Source organism: Drosophila willistoni (genome assembly GCF_018902025.1).
Source record: "Drosophila willistoni isolate 14030-0811.24 chromosome 2L unlocalized genomic scaffold, UCI_dwil_1.1 Seg72.1, whole genome shotgun sequence".
NCBI lineage: Eukaryota > Metazoa > Arthropoda > Insecta > Diptera > Drosophilidae > Drosophila > Drosophila willistoni.
Genome location: NW_025814049.1, coordinates 2,014,660 through 2,033,482, shown reverse-complemented (window position 1 = coordinate 2,033,482; position 18,823 = coordinate 2,014,660). Strand labels below are relative to the sequence as shown.

Below are 18,823 nucleotides of genomic sequence, written 5' to 3'. Positions count from 1 at the left end.
AAGTCGTTGATTTTCGAATTGATTATAATGCATATATATATTATTTGAATAATAAACTAAAACTAATTTATTAGTGGATACTGTGTCTGTGGTGAGTCGACTATCCAACTTTATATATATATATATATAATATATTTTTGCTCTTGTTATCCCTTTTTTAGTCGTTTCATTTCTATAATCAATTTAGAATTTGCATAATTCATAACTAAATATTGTATGGGTATATAGGAAAATTAATGACAAACAAAAAGAAGAAAAAAAGATATAAAATATATGTAGAATAGGGTTTAGATAGATTTTTTTCTCCTATTTTGTTGCTAGTTGTTTCTCCGTTCTTCGCTTATCTCTGGCAAATTTATCACAAATGTTATATTCCTTTTCAGTTGGCGGAAACAATAAGTTATACATATACCAAATATATATACATATAGATCTATATACATATATCTGACAATTTCAAAATCAAAATCAAAGCAAAGTAATTTTTTTAAAATAATCAAATCCAGTAGAAGTTGCCAACATTTCCCATGAATTAAAATGTTTGTGGTGTTTGTGTCTGGTGGTTGTAGATGATGGGGTGTGTTTGTGTGGTTGTGTTTGTGTGGTGGGTGTCTTAAACTATAACAAATATACACAATGAATGAATGTAGGGAAACGCATGATTCAACTTCTACTCCGACTACTCCTCTATCTCCTCCTAATCCATATCTTTCCCCTCTGCTGCTGCTTTGGTCAATTGCAGTTCACTTATAACTTGCGCAGGGCATTGTGTTTATTGTGCTTCTTGGCCAGCAGCTGTTTCAGGCTAAACGAGGAGAGGGCAATGCCAAACACAGCCAACATGGTCGCCGAACGGGTCACCACACGCCCATTAGGTCCCGACGAATTTGTGGTAAATCCATGTGCCTGTAAAAAACAAACAGAAGAAATATATAAATACATTGCATTATTATTATTTTGATTCGTTTAATAGCAATTTTTAGAAGGCCAAACAAACAAAGTGTCTCGCGAAAATTGGCTGAATGCCCACCCCAGCGTATAGATAACATTTTCTACTACGCAGCGTTTTTTTTGCTCCGTTGGCAACGGGTTCAACGGGTGGTGCCGCCTATACCAGATTTCCCACGTTCATTGAACTAATCTTATCGATGTATGTAATTCACTCACCGATAAGACACTAAGACCGACGACCACATGCCCCTTTGATACCTCTTCTGACAATCACAATGAGGCAATTAGATTATTAGACAACACTTGGAAAAATATGCAAAAACAATTTTAGTCGCGGTGACTTTGATTGCTTGTGACGTCAATTAATTGTATTTAAATGAGAACAGTGGGTCAAGTTTATTGACTTTTGCCATATTTAAGGAATAATGAGCTGAATTGGTTCGAATATTTGTCCCGTGATAATGAAAGAATTAAACAATTAACAACTCTTTTGACAAATATGTGTACTAATACGAGTAGTAATCGTTTAATATAGTTCACTTGACTAAACTACTAAAGTTTCGAATAGGTTTTTAGAGTTCTAGTTCTTTAATACTTCAAAATTGTTGACTACGAAATACTTAAATGTCTATCCTAATTGTTAACTTTTCTGATAAATATTTAACATAATTTCAGTGAATTTTTGAGATCTTTAACTTAAAAAGTCTAGAAAAATTGAATTATAACTTTTTTCTTTAAGAAAACTACAATTTTTTAAAGTCTTCTTCGTACTTTAAGTAATCTTTACAAATTTGTAAAATCAAGACTAAAATGAAAACGGATTTTTTCATTAACTATTAACTAAAACTATTAACTTTAAAATTCTCTACTAATTGGTAGAAGAATTTACTTTTAAACTATTTGATAATCAATATATGCCAATTACGTTCGTAAATGGCAAGAGGCTAACGTAAACAAATGCTTTTCAGACTTTTCTGAATATTTTTAGATCGATTTCTCTAAATCCATAAATAATTTGCCAAAAGGAATTACATATAAGGGCTTTAAATATAATGAAAAGTTGTTCGTACACTTTTCACATTCTTTTTTCTGCGTTCTTTCTCCTGTACTCCATTTGACGCACTTGGCTTGACCGCTTTCTTCTCACTCTCCTCTCTGGAATTTGTTATCTACTTGGACAGTGACCGGAATTACTTCTCATTTATTGGCGTGTGTTTATGTGTGGCCTCCTCCTTCTCCCATCATGCGCTTGAAGCGTGCCGAGCATTTTAACTGAGCGAGAACAATCGCCAAATCCAAAAATAAATATCATGCATAATTTACTTATAGTATATATATGCAAAGTTTTATTTTTCTAGATTATAATGTTTTGTGCGTTCTATCTTTGTTTTTTTTTTTTGCTTTATTTCTGTTGTTGTTCCGCATTTTGTGGTGGTTTTTCTAGTTTACGAAGCATTTGCCTAACTGTGGCCGTGCTTAAGGATGCAGCGGATGGAAGATGTTTCCTTCGTTCCCTGACTTTGGTTGGACCTTTATCGCATTTAACGGCATTGAGGAAATTCAAATTTGCCCTTGATATTTCCGGCAAACTGATGGTAAAATTCACAGGCTGTGCAGAAGGCGAAGCCGGAAGGAGATTGGAATCACTATTTGTGGCAACTTCATCGAGTTTTGGCAAATCGATGATAATATTTAACGGTTGAGCGGTTGGAGGTGTCTGTTGAGGCAAAATGGATGCCTTTCGTGGGGGAGTTCTAAAGGGATTGGTATCAATCTCCTTTCGTGGCGGAGTTCCGAAGGGTTTGGCATCATTTTCCTTGCGTGGAGGAGTACTAAATGGTTTAGCTTCAATCTGTTGACTTGATGTTTTTGTTGGTGATGCTGGCACAAGATTGGGCAAGAGTTTGGCTTCAAACTGTTGACTTGATGTTTTTGTTGGTGATGCTGTCACAAAATTAAGCAAATGATCTGGTATAGGGGGGAGCAGATCTTCTAGATTATAATCTTCCACAGATTCACTAAATGATTTATCGTCTGTGGCAGCCAAATCCTCTAAGAGTTTCATGATAAACTCATCATCATCATCTTTAACGGCAGGAGCAGCCGGTGAAGATGGAATCTCCATCACTTTCTCGACTTGTTCCACCTTCTCGTTCTGATCCTCTAGCCTTAGGTGATCCTCCATCCTCATGAAATCCTCCTCATCGGATGAGACTTCATCATTGTGTGGCCACAAACAAGTACGAGCCTCACATTTCAAGATCTGCTCCTCGAGATTTATGTAAAAATGCCGCAATTTATTATCCAAACCTTGGCCTAGACATTCCTCACAGCGGTCGCCCGCTTTAAGTTCCGCTCTGTCAGTCATTTCTGACGTCACAATCACGAGCACTTTGTTTTTGGCTTTGTATGCGTGTTTTTTTTTAAGTTTTTCACTTTATGCTCACCTGTCCGAAGGTCAAACGAAATGCATATAAGCCCAGATTTGTCGTTTTCATGATCCAAAATCAATCAAATATTTGTAGAACTATTGCTTTCGGTATTTTTTTTATCTGAAAGATAAAGCAAATGATTTACTTACATAATACAAATCGATTTTTTTTCTCTTTTGTTTCCTCCTTTTTTAGTTTTTTTTTTTCACTATTCTATTTGTGGCTTTTGTTGTTACCTGTTCTATTTAAATATATTGCTGGCGCCAATCCGTCCCCTTGCCTGGTTCAGCAATGCGTTCCGAGTATTATCTAATTTTGTTAAATTCTTAATAATAAATAAAAACGAAAAGAAAATTTTCTTTTCTTTTCTTTAGAACGCATGCCAACCATCAAGTGTTGCAAAGTGACTAAAGTTAGTGCTAACACGTTTTTAAATGCCGCTCTTGCTGAAGTCGACCCCATGTGTACCCAATAATAACTTACTTATAAATTATATTCTTGCTAAAGAAAGGTTTATTTTAAATTTTGCTCTTTGCATTCTTAACTTAATTAGAATTGTAATGTTTGTTAAAATCTATTTATTTTCCCTTTGTTTACGTGACTATTTCTTGCAAGTCTGGCAACATCTGGCAAATACACAATGAGTTATTCCATGTCTGGCAAGCTTTTTATGTCATAATTTATTTGCTGCGAAAAGTAAAGTAAAACGAAATTATCTTTAATTCTAATAAAATAAATAGTACAATGGTGCTTTCCGAAGGAGTCAAAGAACGTCTGGGTGTGGTTGTCGATGTTGTGCAAACAACATTCCATTGGGGATTCGTGCCACTTGTATTGTATCTGGGTAAGTGGATCCTTCATAAGAACATGTGCGAAGGAAGAAGAAGCAAAAGGAGTAATTTCTGGGCTTTTCGGTTTTTCTTTAGGATTCACCAAAGGGGCCGAGCCTGGAATGCCGCCATTGAATATACTCAGTCTGTTGTGGCAATAAAATAATAATAAATAGGCTAAATGACTTTGGGTGAGGAGGAGCAGCAACATACAAACATTCATATGTTGAAGGGCAAAGGGAGGCCCGGCATTTTATTGTCTTTCGGTTTGCATTAATTCCTTTTGGCACTACCAGTAGTACCTGCAATTATCGGAAATAAATTTCTGTTTAAACATATGAGAAAATTGTATGTTATTCGTAACAAGCTGTTTTCTTTTAAAAATTAAAGAATTGGTGTATGATGTATATCTGCCAGTCATGGATAAGAGCTATTTTGCGACTAAATGCTTTACTTGTAGTCTAAAGCTTTTTCATAATCACGGATTATTTAACATAAATAACTTTTGTTTTATCGTTATCAATTTAAATGCAATTTCGCGATTTTTGCAAGAAATATGCAGCAAAAATGAATTCAAATGTTGCCACCTATTTCTACTATTTCCAACACTGTCGAAAAATCCATGTATTATATAACATTGCACTATCGATAACATATCGCACTTTCTGAAAAATAATGGAATTTGCGGTGTGACCGAATTTTTATTCGATTGATTTTCATTTTATTCGATAGTTTCGTTTTTATCATTTACATATACACAGACAGATTTTTAGCTAACATTGTTGAAAAACTCCTTAGTTTAACGAATTAAAATTGCTGAACTAGATTAAACAAAGTGCCGGGCAAACCGTTAGATTATTAAGACAAGAATTAGCCAAAGGAAAAGTGTAATTAAATCACGTGATGAAAATCAGATTAAAAAGTTAGCCCCAAAAGTGTGCGAAAGAAAGGCGAAGCGACGAAGTGAAGTGTGGAAGAAAGAAGTTTTTTTCTAATTGGATTTGGGGCGAAGCCGACGACAGAGACACAGACAGCCCATCAAGCAGAAGGGAGAGTGCGATAGCGACCGATTAATAGGAAGGCAGACAGCTTTAATTAACAATGTTTCGGAAAGAAATTAATATTAAAAACCGAGGGCCTTGCAAATATGAGTCCTGCCAAAACTTAAATGCGCAATATAAAAGAAATTAAGTGAGAGACAACCAACCAACAAAACAAAAAAAACCCGAAAGAGTGACCTCGCGCCAGTGCCTGTGTGTGTTGTGTGCGTGTGTAAGCAAGAGAGGGGAGGAAATCTCCCGCTCCAAATATTTAACAAAAACAAATTTTCTTCAACAACAATAACAAGACGGGGAAAAAAAAGCGCACAACAAAATATTGTGGCAGACTTTGAACTTGCCTCTGTGTGTGTGTGTGTGTGTCCGTCTGTCTGTCTGTGTATGTGTGCAAAAGAAAAACGAAAAACCTAAAAATCAGCCATGAAAATGGCCGTGAAAATCTATCTCTGTCTGCTCACATTTTGCTGCTGCCTAATGGCCTCCAATTGGGGTAAGTGGACGCAAGAATACAAAAAAAAGGTGCGAAAAACTAACCTAATTGAAATAATTCACATTCTTTTCTATGCCCTGCCTGCAGCCACACCAATTGAAATGATCATCAATACAAATGCCACCAAATGGCAGCCAACAGCAGTAATAGCAGCAGCAGCAGCACCGCCAACAACTACAACCACAACAACAAGGGCGCCAACATTAGCAGCAGCAGCAGCTGGTGAGGCTTATCTAACCGCTGATAACAACAGCAGCAGCAGCAGCCATGGCAACAACAACACAAACAACACCAGCAGCAGCAACAACAACAACAACTACAACAACAGCAGCAATGTAGCAGTAACAATAATGCCTCAAACAGCAGCAACATCAGCACCAGGATTAAGAGGAGTTGCCCCAATTAAAAAACATGAAAGTAAGCCTTAATTGAGTTACCCATGGAATACCAGGTTTAAGCAACTCTAAGAGAAAACCATTTACACCTGAGAAAATTTTACAAATTAGCCAACAGTTTCCTCAGAAATCACTACAGAGTGTAGGGCAAAATGAAGCAAAGATTTTTTGAGAGTTTATACCAAATGTACTTGAGGAAATTACCTTTATTGCATACTTTAAGGAGTGCATTTTAGCCGTTTCTCTTTCCTAAATTCCTCACAAGTTAAGGAACAGCGAAATCGCCATTGATTTTGTAGCATTCTTTAAAAGGTTTTCAAATGTTACATAGTTTGGAGCCAGTCAGAATTATATTATAAAGTTTTGCATACTTAAGGGGGCACAGTTCTCTTTTCCAGATACGCCAATGGTTAATTCTCGCAAAAAAATAGAAAGATTTAACGTTAGATTGCCCAAAACAATTTACCTAGTTTAATGAAAAATCATGAAAGTTGTATATACAGCTGTAGATCAAATATCACTCATACGATACGTTGTCCATAATTATTTACAACTATTTAACAATAAGCAGAATGAAAGTTTAGTGTTGCGACAAACTCATGACTCAATGTGTTAACTGACATATGTTTTAGCCACAATTATAGAGAAGTACAATTTCTAGAAGAATTTCTGCCAAGACATGTGCTTTGGTGTCAGGTGTTAAATATTTCTCCTAATTAACGATACTTAAAAAAATTTAACAACTTGTGGAATAATTGCTACAGTTGAGATTTCTTTAAGCAACTCGAAACCAAAAGAAAAGGTAAAAGCTTATAACGAAAAAGAGATCTTAATTTGAGTACAGCGATTTTAAAACGTTGCCTAAGTAATTTTTGTTTTATTGGCCAAATTCAATTCAAAAACGTTTTATACATATCTTTTGTATGATTTGAATTATATTTATACCAAGAATTTCGTAAGAAATACTTTTCTTAGAATAATTTGTCGTAAACCAATTAAACTTTGTGTAGTTTAACATAATTTTTTGCGTGTTTTTAAGAACGTTTTGGCCCAATGTGCATTGTCTGGCGACCTCGTGACGTCATTTGATGTCAATGTGCTAAAGCCAGACAACTCTCAATGCAAGCCACCAGACACCCCCACACCAATAAGACTCTCACACCCCAATACCCCTTGTAAAACCCCCCCTTCGTAACCCCCTCTCTCTCTCTCTCTCTCTCTCTGCCTGCACCAACATCATCCACTGCATGCACTCACGTTGCACTTGCAACTGCATTCAACGGCGGCAAAAGGGAAAAACATACACAAGAGGGGCAGAGGCAGAAAGAGAGAGAGTGCACAAGCAACGATGGTTAGAGAATTGTTAGGGGGAAGGAGAGTTGTTGGGGGAGGGGTGATGAAAACTGGTCGCATTGTCTGGCCCTCCACTTTACACTTTGTCTTCGCGCCGTCTGCCTTTTGTTTTTGTTTTTAATGCTAAATGCTTTTGTTTTTGCTTTAGCACGCTTCATCGCCATCCGTCGGCTTTCGTCTCTCCTTCTTCGTCTCTCTGTCTTCGTCTTCTTCATCATAAACCACCTGAGGGCATGGTCTTTTTGTGTGTGTTGATCGGTTAAAGAAAACCACATGATTTATGAATTTCAATCATTAAGCAAATTTAAATGGACAGTTATTATTAAAACATTTAGTTAATTGCTTCATTTAAACTAGTCAATATGAAATTCTTAGAAAAACCTAATGAACTCTTTATCTAACTTTTTATCTATCATTTAGTGAAAAGTTTCTTGCAATTCTAATAACTTTCTATTTTCGTTTTTTCAGAGCTTATCAAATGCCATTGCGATATTTGCAAGGAGACAAATCATATTTGCGAAACGGATGGCCATTGCTTTACATCGGTTGAAAAGGATGTGGATAATAAGATCATTTTCAGTTTTCGGTAAGTTTCGGTAAATACAAACGCATTCTCCTACACTTTAGAGTTGGTAGATTGGTCCTAATTGTGTATCTTGTGTGTGTGTGCGCCACACAGATGCCTAAATATGTCACAGAGTTTTCCGCCGGGCCGTTTTATATGGTGTAACGATGGTCGTCAGGGTGGACCCACAGCCAGGCCAGCTGCCCGACGCGGTGGTCATGCCTGTTGCAATGATCGTGATTTTTGTAATCGTCATTTACGACCGATTATCAAATATTATGCCACATCGGAGACCGATGATATCAATGCTGAAGATGCTCCTAATGATATTCAAGATGAAGATAATGCCCAACTCTCTTATGAAGGTGCGCAATACGAATTGTGCACGTCATAACCCCTGTTTAACTACTCCTCCCCCACCTCTACCCAAACACACCGCCTCTGTTACATCTGTCACTCTCAAGCACGTTGTTCTCAAGTTACTTCGTTTGTTCGTTCGTTAAATACTTCTTTTGCTCGTTGGGTTCGAAACTTGAAGTTGAATTTGAATTGAATTGATTTGAATAATAATAACAAACAACCTCCTTACCTTCTAAATAATATTAATGCAGAGCACTACTAAAAATAAAACCTACAACGACAGCAACGCCGCAACAAGAAGAGGTTGAAACAAATATATAATTTCAATTGTTATTGTTATGATATATAATATACATATATACATATTTTTTTATTGCCCACTAACCAGACTGAAATCTCAATTAGCAACAAGCTGAAAAGCACCAAAAAAACCACAACAATGTTCATAAACATTTTTGGAGTACAAATAGAAAACCAATCCTATACCATTTTCTTTCATTCATAATTCAAAATTGGCAAATGTTTTTTCATTTTACAAGACTTTTCAATGCTAAAATTTATTAGAACTTTTGCAATATAATGAGTATTCTAAGATTTGATATAGGGTAGTTTATGCTATGTTTATTGAAAGTGAAGCTGTTTAAAACGACGTATTACTTAATCAAATGAGGCCACTCTTTAACTTTATCAAGTAATCCAAACTGTTTTAGCATATGCCACTTATGATTGGGCCAGGTTAAATGTTTTTTGGAGCTATCAAAGTGTTTAAAAATACAACCGAAACATTTTCTTAATCATAAAATGGCTTTTTTGAACAAACTCTCTGACCTAGCCTCACCAAATTTTTTAGTTTTTAAATAGAAAAACAAAAAATACTCAATTGTACATGCGATTTTAGGTCGCTTTTGTTTGGGATTTGAAACACTATAGCATACTTTAGGGTGCAATAGCAGAGTTTGTTAGCTAGATTCTTTAAAAAAACCCACAGAGCCTGCCCTTATTATGTGAGAAAATAAGCAAAATTTGCATTTTAGTTTTGAAAAAGGGATTTTTAAGATCGTGAAAAATTGAAACTTTGGTAGAATATTATTTAAATAAACCATATATACTAAGAGGCGAATCTAAAGCTGTAAAAAAAGGAAACCCTTTCCCCTGAAGCAGGCAAGAAACGTTCCAAGAAACCATAAAAAGAAAATTTGAATTATCTGATTATGAACGAATTCCCAAAGCAAACATTGCTTTTAGGCGATTTTGCAGTTGCAAGTTGCAAATTAACAATACGTTGAACAGAATGAATACTTTTTCGCATACTTTATGGGGTAAAGTTCTTCCCATTTTAGAGTCCTAGAAAACGTTGACTTTCATATAACTGATTGTGAGATTTTACCAAGTTTCTGTAAAAGCTTTAACTTTGTCTCTTGTCACACACTTTAGTAATTAGTTGTGGAAAATTATAGAAAGAAGACCTAAGTATAGCATTTTAAAAGAGAGGACTCCAAATTGTCCATAAAAATCAAAGGCCTAACCTTAACTAAAACAGTTTTGTGGGTTTAAAATCAATGAAACACCCCACGAACTTTCTTAAGAGCTTCGAATGAGGACCTAAAAGTTTCAAATTGAAAATTCTATTTACATTTATATCTATTTTAAAAATGAACTTTGGCTTAAAGGTTTTCCATTTGTACTCCCACCAAAAAAAACATAAAAAGAAAACAAAACCAAATATTCGCCCAAGCTAAACTAATTTGAATTTTACTATTTTATATTCTTTTTTCCTCTCTCTCTCTCTTTCTCTCGCTCACACAAACGTTTTGTTTTGTATATTTCTTCGATTCGCTCTCGAAATGTACATATAAATCAAATCCTTATGCTCTGCGTTCTGCTCGCTCGCTCCGCCTTTAATTGCCAAACCAAACAAAAAAAAAAAACAAAAACAAAAATGTATTCCGTGCGTATGCGTAATTTTCCCACCGTGTGTTGGTGGTGCGGTGGTGCACGACGTACAGTTGTCTACCAAAGAAATATGATATCAGTCGCCACGAGCCGCTGGAATGTCTAACGAGTAAAAATAAGCTTAATACGTTTAGAATTAGATGTTGTAATGATGATTTCTGCAATAAAGAGGAGATAATGAAAAGGATATTTCAAACAGGTACAACAACAAAAACAACAACAAACAAACAAACAAAACATTCCACTACAACAAATAAAAACAACAACAACAACTATCTAGTTTGCACTATCTTTTTAAACCTTTTTGCTAATTATGCACTACAACAACAACAACAACACCAACAACACGCTCTTTTTTCTCTATTTTAACACAAAATCAAATAATCAATTATTTTTCCTTTTAGTTTTTCTCTTATTCTTTATTTTTGTTTTTTTTGCACTTTTTGTTCGCTTTCCTGAATGATATTTTTGTTTTTATAATTTAGCACGTTTGATTTCTTTCTCCTCCACTCCCCCTCGTATATATATAACTCCCTGCTGTCTTTCTCCTTCTATATCTATCTATCTTTGTTTTTCCTAACTACACACGAGAACAAAAACAACAAAAATTACAAAGAATTTTTTTAGCTTACTACTTTTTATTCACTTTTATAAATAAAAAACTTTTCTAAGCAAAGTCTTTTCGGTAGTTATTTTGCTACTATTATTTCCCCTATTCTTTTCTACGGTTTTTGCATGCCCAACAATATTTTCTATATCTTTATATCCTAGTTATATGTATGTAAAATATTTACATGAAATCAGAATTATATATTTTTGTAGATATATCTAAACAAACTTGAAACTTTTTAAAAATTTGTTTATCGCAAATTTGAGAGCTGGTTTAAATTTGTTTGTAGCTAATCAAAAATCTGTTTTTATCGATTTTTTATTTAGAAAGTAATCAAAAATCGATTGAGTTGAGTTTGATTAGGATTAAATTAAAGCTAGAAAGAAAGAATGACCGATAAATTAATATCGATATATTGTAAACAAATCGAAAAAAGTCAAAATTAGGTGGCTTCTTAACTCAGAATGCAAAACCATTATTTCGTTATTCACTAATCGATTCTATTAGTAAGTTTTTCGATAGCTCACAAATCGCCAAAAAATATCGCGGGTTAATAATAAAACAGAATTTTGGCATATCGAACCCTAATTGCAATTTCCGGAGACCATAATTTACTTAAAGAAAACGTTGTAATAGTAAATTAACTAAAAATTGTACGAATTACGTAACATATTGTATCGATATATTAAAAAATCGAAATCGGTTATCGAACTTAAATGCTTACTTTAGCATAAAATCAAATGTTTTAGCCAACTCAACAGCAATGAGCTTTATTTTGATCGGATTTTGTAATTGCATTTTGCAATTGTTTAGCAAAATCGACTTTTCGATTGTTTTTTTAAATTTACAAATTTTCCCCTTGGAAAATTCGCTTTGTATGCATGTATTTTGTGTGAGTGTGTATGGGGAAAACGAGTAAATAAAATGGGAACTAAATTGTTTTCACCTGAATTAATGTTGATCTCTCTTTCGTAGTTCCCCTTCCTAGTAGTGAATTCCCTTTAAATTCTGTTTTTGGTGTTTTGGATTGTAATTAGATAAAAAATGTATATATCCATTTTTAAAATATAAATGTATAGGGTTAAACAGATTTAGTTAATTGCTTGACGGTGCTGCTTTTACTCCCATGCCGGGCCTCGCCTTCCTCCACCTCCTTCTTGTAGACATTATTCTCGGGACCCCCTCCAAGCCAAACAACCCCTACCCACCCCCTGCTGCTGTGCTACCCCCACACCCTTTGCCTATTGCTGATGCTGCTGCTGCTCAATTTTGCACGCAAGCTGCTAAAAAACAACAACAACTACAACATTTAGTTTAAGTGGTATTAATAATAAGTAAACTACAACAACAACAGCTGCTTTAAAATAAAAAAAAACAACAATCTGCACAAAACAACAACAACAACAACAAAATTAACGATTAGCAATAACTAAAATTAGTCTTTTAAAATAACTTAGAAACAATTGGAAACAATTGTAGAAAGAGACGGCATTTGGCTTAACCAACAAAAAGCAAAAAATTAAAGTTTTCAACAATTTGTTGTCTAATTTAAATGAAAAATCAATGTAAAGTACTAAAGTTTAAGAAGAAATCATTGAAAATTAACAATTAAGCTGTGACTGGTTTAATTTTTGAAGTAGAAGAGGCCATTGAAGGAAGTCATTTGGTTTTGCCAAGTTCTTTTAACCATTTCAGGTCAACCAAATAAAGGCCAAGTCAGAATTACGCTAAGTAAATATCAAAATATAGTAAATCGTACATAAATCGTGTATTAAAAACTTATATTTGGAAGCTATAGCAAAAGTTGAACTGCCAAATGTCGCCTCTTTTATGGATTAGAATTTACAACTTTTCCTTTTCCATTCACCAAACCAACATTCGAAAGTATTCTAAATTACACTCTAAACCTAAAACCACCCTAAAACAAAAATCCCTTAAACAAAAAATCAAAAAACTATTGTGTGTATGTAGATGCCTGCACCTAGAAAACCACTTACCACCCGAAGATCCCGCCTGGTGTCATGATAAGACACCAACAACAGCCACAAAATGTTGTCATGATGATTTTTGCAATACCCGCGAAAATTACAATGATGCTATACCAGGTGAGAGAGAGTATTGCACCACCCAAACAACAACAACCACCCACCCAACCCACCAACCACCCAACCCACCACCCACACATACTTACGAAAAGCAACCACTGCCAAAGCACTCTCGCCCCATCATTGTCAGAATCTTCAATGAAATTCATTTTGAGCCACTCCCATATCATCATTTGCATCCCACAGACACACACACATCCATTCTCCACACACATACACACACACATACGCACTCGCTTTCAGCTCTCACCGCAGCCGCCGTTCCTCGACCTCCTTGACCCCTCAACCATTGAGAAGAAAAACCATTTCTTGTTTTGTTTTCTTTTTTTCACCTACGCACTGCAACCTTGTCGTTGTCTGGTTCCCCCCCTTATACACCTTAACGCCGCCCCTAACCTCTACACCTGTCCATTTTGTCTTTGTATTTCTTGTTTTTGTCGAATTTGACCTTTTGCCTCATTATCTTATTGACTGAATAAAAAGGGATAGAAATATGAAACACAGGAAAATAGGCAACAGAAGTAAGAAGAAAAAAAAACATGTCTCAAGGGCCCCAGACTTCAGCCCCCCTTTTCCCCCCATCACGTGTCTTTGTCATACTGAATGTGTGTATGTGTGTATTTGTCTGTGTGCGCCCATTTCAACTCATTCGTTCATTCATTCCATTCATAATAAAAAACTGCAGTGGCACAAAAAAATTGCATTCATTTATAAGTCTCGCAAATGTCTGGCCATCATTTGTTTAGCCCTCACACAGAATCAGAGAGGGACGGAGGGGTGTAGAGAATTAAATGAGAGAATTACTATCTGTTAATTATGGTGAACATGTTTATAAGTTTAATAAATTAAGTTTAATATTTTTAAATTTAACAAATTGAAATCATTAGAAAGAGGAGAGATTAAAAGTATTTTTTCCTTTAATGAAAATATAAACCACAAACTGTCAGTTACAGTAAATTTAAATTCTAAAAAATTTGAAACTTATATTTGGTTTATTTAGATTAGGTATGATTATTTTTAGGTGATCTTTGGATTATTTATATCAAAAGGGTTAAACACAAGCTCTGCTTTTTAAATAAGTTTTAAATAGTCAATAAAATTGCATCTTCAATAAAAATATATGGTATATTTCCATCTAATTTTCAATTCTTTTAAAACAATGTTCTTAAAAACGCTCTAAAATTTAGAACTAATGGATACAGGAGCTGCTGCTAATTTGAAAACGTTTTCGAATCCCTTTTAAATTTAAATAATAATGCCAACTTTCGATAACAGAAACACAAAATACGTCGGAAATAATAATTATAATCCAAAGAGATTGAGAACTTGGTATAAAAAAAATAGTTCAAAGCGAAATATAAAACAATATTTATTTCAAGAAAGAGGAGATGAAATTTAGGTTACCAGGAGAGATCCGGATAAGATTATGTTGCTTAAAGGGTTAAATCGATCTTGAATATATAAAAACTAAAGTTTCTCGGGAAGTAACTCCAGCTTCCAAAACTACTAGAACAGCCAACTCGCTAAGTCAAAAATGCAATCTCTAAAATATAGATAAAAACGAGATAAAATGGAATCCTTTTGAGGTTAGGTTTAAAAAAAATGAGATAAAATGGAATCCTTTTAACGTTACTAAAAAAGAGATGCATTTAAGGGAATTGTGTTGCCCATTAGCAAAATAGGTTAAAATCCATTTCGAATACCTAAAAATCAAGGGTTCTTAAGAAGCGACTTGGGTTTCCGAAGGTATTTCAAGTCTTACTCAAGGCAATCTTAATCCTAATTTTGAAAAATTAAAAACAAGAACTTGAAGACTTTTTAAGTACAGATATAGACTGATCTATAGCTTTTGATGAAATTTAGAAGCTGCGAGCCTTTGGAGCAGGTAATTGAGCTGCCAACTTGCAATTGGCAGCCCTCTTTTAAAGCTACTAACGACCGATTATCTCTCACTATTTCTCTCCCCCTCCCTCTTAGTCATACTGTATGTTTCCTTGCCCCTATTCGATCTTCGTTGTGTCTTTTCTCATCTTTTCATCCATTTTTTGCGCGTAGTTTGTTCCGTTCATTTGCATTGCACATATTGTCTGTGTGTGTATGTGTGTGAGTGTGTGTAAATGTTTCGTTAATTGTTTGTGTGCGTTTATTTTGATTGTTTTGTTCTGTTTCGTTTCGGTGCGGATAAGGATATGAGGATAAGGATATAAACATACAAAGGATTAAAAAAGGATATGGGGCTATAAGGTTTACTTTTTTTTCTGTACGTATGTTTGTTTTTGTGTGAGTTCTGGCCAAGCGTCGTCCATTCGTTTATAACTGTAGAATCCTATCTATATACATACATATATATAGTTGTACGTTCAAGTCGTTTTGGTCGTTTTAAGTAGCGCCAAGAGGTTTGTAAATAATCCCACCAGGTTAGTGTGTACTTAACTTGTGTATATATATATAATTAAGTAGAACTAATTTAATTAATCAATTCACTAATTTGTTATCAATTGAAGCACACTTTGGTCTTTTGGTTTGTGGGTTTATTTGTTCCTGTTTTGCATTATGTTCTATTTTTATACAATTGCACTTGGATTTTTTTATGCATTGCATGTCACACCGCGCATATCTTGGCTCGATCGCTCGCTCGACTAACCCAAAAAGCAAAAAAAAAAAAAAAGAAACGCCTCTTGCATTTTCCTAATTTTCCATTAATTTTTCACACATTCTCTCTCGCTCTCTCCTAACTTTTCAACACTTGAGATTTTGGGTTTGTAACTTTAAACTAACTAAATATTTTGTTTTTGTGGGTTATCAAACAGATTTTCATACCGATTATAAGCTAAATAGCTGGGAACTAGTTGGCATCATCGTTGGCGCCACTCTAATCATTTGTCTGTCGGGCACATTTGCCTGGTATTATTGTCAGCGACGCAAACGCATTGCCAGTGGTCGACCATATCCGAGAGAGGATTCTGTATATGATCCAATATTGAATGGCAATACGACAATACATGATATCATTGAGATGACCACATCCGGATCGGGTTCAGGTGAGTTGTAATTAGAAACTAAATGAAAAATTACCACTTAGAGATCCAAAAGAGTTTTGTGAGAGTCAAAATCACTTTGGATGGATCTATGACAGCGAAATGGGGTAAACTTTGCCCTCTAAAGTATGCAGTAAACAATCTTAAAGTACACTTTTTTAGAAGAGATTTTGTAATTTCCTCTGGTTAAAACAATTTTCTCGAAGCAAATAGACAAATTTTAGATCACAAAGTTGTTAAAAACAATAAATAGGTAGTCTTGCAGCCTGTTGCATACTTTAAGGGGAGTCTTCTTGTTTGAGAGCCTGTTTTTGCACCCTCTTAAGTAATAAATCTTATAATTAAATTATATTAACTATGAATGAGTCTTAGAATTATGTTTTTATTAAACTAAAAACCTATTGAAGCTAAGAAAAAATACTTTTGCAGCCTATTGCATACTTTTAGGGGGGTCTTCTTGTTTGAGAGCCTGTTTTTGCACCCTCTTACATTATAAATTATGAAATTAAATTATATTAATTATAAAAACAGAAAAAGTTCTTAGAATTTAAGCAGCATTTAAGAGCCCTAGTTGTGCAAATATTAGATCTTGATCTTAAAAATAACTTAGATACGTAAACTTCTGAATAAAGAAAGTCAAAAGAGTCTATAAAATGCAAGGATTTGGATAAGACTCAACGATCTTCGGACTTATTCTGCAGCATTTAATTGTTGGAAACATAAATTTCTTATGGGGTGAATAAATAAGGAAAGCAAAAGGACGAATAGTTGGCGATCCTAGACATGTTTATATGTCACTTAGTTGTACTTAGGTAATAAGCTAAGACTATAAGCTAGATATGAACTAAAAAAGCATCTATAAAATCGCTCAAAAGATTTGTTCACGCGTTAACCCCAGTTTTGTATAAGAAAATCGACTTAACATTTGTGTTTTTACATCTCTTCCCAGCTGGTCTTCCCCTTCTGGTACAACGTTCCATAGCACGGCAAGTGCAGCTTTGCCATGTCATTGGCAAGGGTCGCTTCGGCGAGGTGTGGCGTGGTAGTTGGCGTGGCGAGAATGTGGCAGTTAAGATTTTCTCTAGCCGTGAGGAATGCTCTTGGTTTCGCGAGGCCGAAATCTATCAGACTGTTATGCTGCGTCATGAGAATATATTGGGTTTCATAGCAGCCGATAATAAGGGTAAGTTATTGCCTTTCTCTTTAAATGGAATCTTCTAATAAATTCTCTTTTTGTAGATAATGGCACTTGGACACAGCTTTGGCTGGTCACCGATTACCATGAGAATGGTTCACTCTTCGATTATCTAACCACACACTGTGTGGACACGAATACCATGCTTAACATGTCCTTAAGTATTGCCACCGGATTGGCTCATTTGCATATGGATATTGTGGGTACACGCGGCAAGCCGGCCATTGCCCATCGTGATCTCAAGTCTAAGAATATTCTGGTCAAATCGAATTTGAGCTGCGCCATTGGCGACTTGGGTCTGGCAGTGCGTCATGTGGAGAAAGATGATTCTGTGGATATACCATCGACACATCGTGTGGGCACTAAACGTTACATGGCACCCGAAGTTTTGGATGAGAGCATGAATGCCCAGCACTTTGATTCGTATAAACGTGCCGATGTCTATGCCTTTGGTTTGATATTATGGGAAATAGCACGTCGTTGTAATATGGGAATGATCTATGATGAGTATCAATTGCCCTACTATGACACAGTACAGCCAGATCCAAGTATCGAGGAGATGAAGAAGGTAACAATCGTCTTTTTGACTTAAATTCACAGTAAAAATTAATTTGTCTACTTCCCATGAGTTTAGGTCGTTTGCATTGAAAAGTGTCGACCGAGTATACCAAATCGTTGGCATGCCTCCGATGTGTTGCATAATATGGCCAAAGTGATGAAAGAGTGCTGGTATCCCAATCCAGTGGCTCGTCTAACAGCGCTGCGTATTAAAAAGACACTGGCCAGCATAAGTGTGGAGGATAAAGTAAAGAACTGATTGTGGCTCTAGTCGGGCGATTTGAAATTGACACCAAAACCCAAACCACCACCAACCACAACAACAACAACAAACAGAATACCACAATTTTAGTGGTAAGATATACACACACACACACACACGCACACACCTGTAACCTGTAACCTGGCCCCGTGTTACCTTAACTATGGCAGTTCCAAAAAGCACAGAAAAAATTGTAAATAGAAAAAAACCCCTAAAAAAAAAAAGAAACCAAAATATTGTAAAATTATGCATTGCTTTTTTGTCCTTCCCCTGCTTTCCCCCCTGTTCGTTGTTTATTTCCTTCATTTTGTATATATATACATTTATTAATATTTCCAATGACATTTTTTGTTGAGATTTTCTTTTTTTGTTAAAAAATTTGCTTTCACTTTTTGCTGCACTGAATTGTTTGACATTTTCCTAGATAAAATGGTGGTGGGATGTTCAAATTGATTAATTCACAGCGAAAAGAATTGAAAGCAAAGAATATTTCATAACTTTTTTATTTCTTTTGAGACAGCTTTTGGGCTTTTTTGGCGGCGCCTTCATTAACTGCCGCACTGCCAATTTAGTGCTATCAAAATAACAAATTTAGGGCCTAGAAACATTTATATATATATATATATATCGATAACTTATACATATAGTAGTAATCACATCTGATGTAT

The 18,823-nt window shown here is 35.0% G+C and overlaps 4 protein-coding genes across 7 annotated transcripts; 2 read left to right on the top strand and 2 right to left on the bottom strand.

Moving 5' to 3' along the window:
* Positions 1 to 10: 10 nt before the first annotated feature.
* LOC6646286 lies at positions 11 to 3,745 on the bottom strand. The gene is made up of 3 exons (XM_002068791.4): positions 3,620 to 3,745; positions 3,399 to 3,503; positions 11 to 906 (listed from the first exon to the last, which is right to left on the bottom strand). The coding sequence occupies exons 2-3, from the start codon at positions 3,447 to 3,449 to the stop codon at positions 748 to 750; spliced, it is 210 nt and encodes a 69-aa protein (XP_002068827.1). The 5' UTR covers positions 3,450 to 3,503; positions 3,620 to 3,745; the 3' UTR covers positions 11 to 747.
* Positions 1,849 to 3,390, bottom strand: LOC26529896. The gene has a single exon (XM_015177720.3). It carries the CDS (start codon positions 3,317 to 3,319, stop codon positions 2,354 to 2,356), a length of 966 nt encoding a protein of 321 aa, XP_015033206.1. The 5' UTR covers positions 3,320 to 3,390; the 3' UTR covers positions 1,849 to 2,353.
* A 314-nt stretch (positions 3,746 to 4,059) lies between the features above and the next one.
* LOC6646287 (mitochondrial import receptor subunit TOM7 homolog) lies at positions 4,060 to 4,551 on the top strand. Its single transcript, XM_002068792.4, has 2 exons — positions 4,060 to 4,227; positions 4,310 to 4,551. Exons 1-2 carry the CDS (start codon positions 4,128 to 4,130, stop codon positions 4,372 to 4,374), a joined length of 165 nt encoding a protein of 54 aa, XP_002068828.1. The 5' UTR covers positions 4,060 to 4,127; the 3' UTR covers positions 4,375 to 4,551.
* A 390-nt stretch (positions 4,552 to 4,941) lies between these two features.
* LOC6646288 (TGF-beta receptor type-1) lies at positions 4,942 to 18,353 on the top strand. Of its 4 annotated transcripts, none has more exons than XM_023177835.2 (8): positions 4,942 to 5,761; positions 5,849 to 6,178; positions 7,978 to 8,095; positions 8,189 to 8,439; positions 15,913 to 16,143; positions 17,090 to 17,323; positions 17,380 to 17,903; positions 17,970 to 18,353. In XM_023177835.2, the coding sequence occupies exons 1-8, from the start codon at positions 5,692 to 5,694 to the stop codon at positions 18,150 to 18,152; spliced, it is 1,941 nt and encodes a 646-aa protein (XP_023033603.1). In that variant the 5' UTR covers positions 4,942 to 5,691; the 3' UTR covers positions 18,153 to 18,353. The 4 variants fall into 4 exon arrangements, with proteins under 4 accessions (XP_023033603.1, XP_023033605.1, XP_023033604.1 ...); XM_023177837.2 differs by lacking the exon at positions 8,189 to 8,439 and adding an exon at positions 12,969 to 13,102 and having other exon boundaries at positions 4,943 to 5,761; XM_023177836.2 differs by lacking the exon at positions 8,189 to 8,439 and adding an exon at positions 10,441 to 10,586 and having other exon boundaries at positions 4,944 to 5,761.
* The last annotated feature ends 470 nt before the right edge of the window (positions 18,354 to 18,823 follow it).